Here is a 5313-nt window from a genome sequence, read left to right on the forward strand (position 1 = left end):
ACACTGTCACTCATATTCTTAACAACTTAAGAATATAATTTCTAACAAAATATCAATGGATCTTTTCTATTACACATAAATATATTATATAAACGGAAAAGTATAATTGCCTTTTATTAATAAAATAAGTACAAGATTCATACTGAATGATATGCTCTAGGGCATACTACCAATAGTCCCAAGACCGCATTGTATGATAATGGGATATGCACTACCACAAACTTAGCGTAAATGGATCGTTTGAATGTTTCATCACTAAGGACCATCAGACTTGTGGTTCCGGCTACTGGTATAGTTTTATCTCCAAGCATGACTATAGGAAACATCACCTTAGTGAGATCGACTCTTTTTAATCGAAGCTTTTCTTAGACCTCTAAGGTGATTGAGTTTACTGAGCTTCTTGTATTCATGAGGACTCTCCGTAACATGTACTGTTTAACAAAATATTTATCACTAGAGGGTGAGAATGAGGTTTATTAATATTTTGATAACCTATAGGCCTGAAGGTGATTGGATCTTTGCATAAAGATTTCTTGTCAACAGAGAACACATTTTATGAGCGAGTTGCTTCTGCTACTCTTTTACCCTTTTTTGTGACCATCGTGTCCTCCTACAATGACCCACTGGCTCCTCTGTATTAGTTCTTTCCTGATTTTTATTCTTAGAACTTTCTTTGCTCCTATCAGTTTGATTATCCTTGGTGAACCTCTTTAGGTTTGCCTTTCAAATGAGTCTCTCAATCTCATCCTTGAGTTGCCTACACTTGTCTGTTGTATGACCATGATCATCGTGAAATTGCCAGTATTTGTTCCTGTCCCTCTAACTGGCAGTTTTCGATTTCATTTTTCGTGGCCACTTAATTTCTTAATCACTATTTTATATCCACATCAATACTCGAGCTCAGGATTCTGTCAAGGGTGTGTAGTTGTTATGTCGATCTCTTCGAGGAGCTTCTCGATCTTGTCCATAAGATCTCTTATTATTGTTTTGCTTTTCATTCCTTCTCTCTGAACTTTGCACCATACGTCTTTCTTCCCTTACAGCTATTCTCTCGTCATCCAACTTGATGTATTTTTGTGCTCTTTCCATCAATTGCTTGTAATCCCATGCAAGTTTTTTATGAGAGAATCCACGAATTTGATATTTCTTGATCCTTTTTTCATTGCCTCGCAAGCAGTCTCATGATTGAGGCTTTTAATTTATATGGCCTATGCATTGAACCTGGATTCACATTCCTTGAGAGATTCTCCTTCTGACTATCGAATCTTGCTGCGATATGAAGATAATTTTTTAGGCGAAATGCAACTGAGGACACATCATTGCACGTGTAACCAACCCATCACAATAATAATAATAATAATAATAATAATAATAATAATAATAATAATAATAATAATAAAAAATAAATAAATAAATAAATAATTTATTTATTAACATAATGTATAAAACCGACCCATTGATTGCAGTGCACACAAACTAACATGTTTGAGGGTAGAAAATACATAGACATCTTAAAGATCCTTATTCATGATCATTTTATATGTTTTGAATTTGGGTAGAGGCAATGAAGGGTGGAGGAACTTAATTATGCAAGTTCAAGAAATGCAGAAGGCGAAGAGCGAGGTCCCTGCCACAAATGCCCTATATCCATTGCCAACATAAACACACCCATCACTAACAGACACACCCCCAAATATTGAAGCTCCAGTATCATGTGACCAAAGAATTCTACCAGTTCTTGCATTAATTGCATATATTGGTCCCCTATCTGATGTCGAACCACCAAACATGACGCCATTAGCTATGGTTACAGGACCACTAGCGGTGCCATTGCTTGGATCACCTGTTGAACATAGGATTTCACCATTCTTTGCATGCATTGCCACCCATCCTCCAGCTATTGTCTTTGCTTTTGATGGCTTCAGAGTGAAGATTTTTCTTTCAGAGTTTGCGATGTTGGTGTACACTCTCTTTTCATCAGTTGCTGCCCCCCAGAATCCTCCGCCACCTATGCCTCCAGGTCCAGCTTCCTGCACCGAAAATTCAAGAACTAAATGCTATTTACTGTAAAATGCTAAGGTCTAAAATGAGGTAACTTACAGTTGACCAAATGAGTTCCCCGGTACTGCGATCAAGTGCCCAAGCAAACCCACTTTTCTGAACAGCAACAACTATATCTCGCTTAGTTCCATTCGCGTATATGCTTAACATCATTGGCTCTTCTGAAAAATCAGCATCTGGGTTGGGGCCAGGGGGGCAATTAGTGGTTGAAAGATTGTTACAAGCCAAAAACCAAACGTCATATCCTCCAAATTGCTTATACCACTTGATTTTGCCAGAGTCAAGATCAAGTGCCGGGATTGAGTCTTCGTGGTTATCAGGCTCAACACATTTATCAGGATTGCTTGGTCTGGTTTGATTATTCTCGCTTTCTTGGCATTGGCGGATACGAAGAGGGGCTGAATAGAGGTTCCCTGTTGCAATATAAACATGGTTCCTGGAAATGTCGATGGATGGGCTGCTTCCCCATATAGCTGCTCCAGCGTATTCTCCACGCTTGCCCTGGTTGTCTGGCAGCATATATGTCTTCCATAAGATCCTTCCAGTTCTTACATCTACTTTTAAAAAGCTTCCCCTGAAGGTGCAGCATTGCTTAATGCTTAGGGCTTCTTCTAGTGAAGAAGTACCAACATAAAAAGCGCTGTAAAATATAAGTTCCATTATCAAGAAAGCTTAATTGATAAGAAAAATTAAAATAAAAATGTGTTTAATTAAATAAAACAAATCATAAAGGGTTAGTCTAATTGCAGAAATAATTAGCTATAATATATAGAGAGACTGCAGATAAAATATTGTTCTTTTTTATGACTGAAAGGCTTTCAGAGTTTTTCCAGAGCCGGCCAACAAGGGCTAGAATAAGGTGCAGTGATTAATTGACTACTTAACTCCCATTTCATAAGCTTGACTATCCTCTCAGGAAACAGACCCTTCCTTGATTAGTTTATACTTCATTCATAGATTTGCTACCTAATCCTATATTTTAAAAGCCAAAAAAAAAAAAAAAAGGAAAAAAGAAGAAGAAGAAGAAGAAGAAAGACAAGTAGGTAATTTAAATCCCAGTTAAAGTTCAATGAAAAATAATTGAGATTTAATTTTCACCATCCCTTTTGCTTGAAAATTTTTAATGTTCAAAAAAAAATTGTCAGAGTTGCACTGACAGAGAGAAAATTGCAAGCTCTTGATGAGTTTATAATCTGGTTGTTTAGATTATTAATACAAATAATATGAAAATATAGATGATCATTAACTTAGTTTATCATGTCAATGAGAACTAGGATTTAGAATGTAAATGAGGTATATGAGAGAAGAAGAATGACTAACCCCTTGTAGTAAGTCCCAGACATAGTAATAAGACTTGCAGGGTGGGTTTCAAGCTGGGTTGACCGCACAAGCTTTCCAGTTGATCTCTCCACAGCAATAATAAAAGCAGGGCCATAAATTCCAATAATAAGAAGGTCATCTGCTATCGTTGGAGTAGATCTTGATATTATGCTATTATTATTAAAAATTAGACCATTAAGGCCTGTTAAACTCTGCAAGTTTTGCTTCCAAACCAGAGATCCATCTGATGCTTTTAGAGCATATAGGTAACCATTCCAGCTGGGAAAGTAAAGGGTAGCATTAAAAATTGCAGGTGTTGCTGAAATATCCTTTCCTGCAAAGAATTCCCACTTCAATCGTAGCTTGAAAACTGTTTGAGGGCTGATCTTGGTTTCTTTATTTGCATATCTTCTATTATATATGTCTCCTCCATGGTTTATCCAGTTTTGTGTTGGATTGTGTTCCTTGCCATGCCAATATCCCTGCAACAAATTTATCAAAATGAGAAATTATAGGCTATATTTCACATCAAAAGAACACATATCAGAAAATACTTACAAATGAATCTGCTCTGCTTGTGGTGGCATGCAGACTCAATGTCCATAGAACAAGAAGGCCAGAAGAATTCCTGTACATTATTCTAGCTACAGAAGGTGCCATGATCAATCTGGCTAGCAATAGGATCAGGTTTAGTACATTTGAATGTCAGTAAATTGTATAAATAGCAACAGTATGAGATATGATTCTCCTACTCTTTTTCTTCTTTTTTAATTGGGTTATCTTTTCTTCTTTTCTCATTTTTTAATTGGTTTTTTTTTTACATATAACATAAATTTTGATCATTGATTATGATGGGACTCAGTATAATCAAATGGCTAGAACAAAATCATTGTACATATAATAATTATATTTTAAAATTTCTCCATTAATTAGTTTTTGATGGACTAATCCTCTCCTCTCTAAATCTGATTCCATTTAACAATGAATTTTAATTCGATAGTATTAAAGTCATTCAAAAGTTATAACTCTTAAATTTGAATCTCAATTACAACTAATTATATTAAAAAAATAACAAAATATAAACATATAGAAATAATTTACATATAAACCTCTTATATTTTAAATTTATAATATATTAGTCTGGACAAGAATGCTAATTATTTTGATCTCAAAACTATTGAGAAGCTTAAAAAAATAAGTTAATGGCGGATTCTTCTTCCGCTCTTCCTTTCGCGCGCGTGTGTGTGTATATATATATATATATATCTTATTTTATTTTTGCTTAATATGCAGAAGATTTCTACGCATAAATATCGTTGACTTTTTTTTTAATATGCAGAATGATTTCTACGCATAAATATAGTTTGCTGCCTGTTTTTATAATTCATGGTGATACATAAGGATGGCCGCCGGTCTGATCAAAATTAATCATTTCAATTTATAGTTTGAAGTTTCATATTGAGCTGTAGAGTCTCTTCGATTTAGGTTTTAGTTTTATTTTAATTTTAAATAAATTTAATATTTTCTTTTATAAACAAAGTTGTTTTAATTTAAAAATGAATTAAATCAAATTAGCTGATTTCAATTAATTTTAATTAATTTAATTTTGACTATTTTAATTTAGTTTTAATTAAACCAACCTATTTCTAAATCAAACCAAAATCAAGATTAAGGTCATAAATTTTTTATTGGTTCTTTGCAACTTGAAAATTCTTTTTTTCTTTTCACATGGATAAAATTAATTAGACATAGATATTTCATCATATTAAAAGAACAGTGACGAAGATTGAATCTGAACTCTTTTAAGACTGAATTAATCTCTCTTGCCACTTGAGGATTTTTTTTTATTTTTATTTTTATTTTTTTGGAAAAAGCTTAGGCAATACTTTAATCAGTCTTCGTAAGAGGAGCAGCAAAATTGACCATATACTT

The 5313-nt window shown here is 33.8% G+C and overlaps 1 protein-coding gene across 1 annotated transcript; it reads right to left on the minus strand.

The window, feature by feature from the left end:
• Positions 1–1461: 1461 nt before the first annotated feature.
• On the minus strand, positions 1462–4161 carry LOC110660389 (uncharacterized). The gene is made up of 4 exons (XM_021818695.2): positions 3940–4161; positions 3382–3863; positions 2101–2701; positions 1462–2030 (listed from the first exon to the last, which is right to left on the minus strand). Exons 1-4 carry the CDS (start codon positions 4039–4041, stop codon positions 1596–1598), a joined length of 1620 nt encoding a protein of 539 aa, XP_021674387.2. The 5' UTR covers positions 4042–4161; the 3' UTR covers positions 1462–1595.
• Between the last annotated feature and the right edge of the window lie 1152 nt (positions 4162–5313).

The sequence above is a fragment of the Hevea brasiliensis genome, chromosome 15, assembly GCF_030052815.1.
Source record: "Hevea brasiliensis isolate MT/VB/25A 57/8 chromosome 15, ASM3005281v1, whole genome shotgun sequence".
NCBI classification, from domain to species: domain Eukaryota; kingdom Viridiplantae; phylum Streptophyta; class Magnoliopsida; order Malpighiales; family Euphorbiaceae; genus Hevea; species Hevea brasiliensis.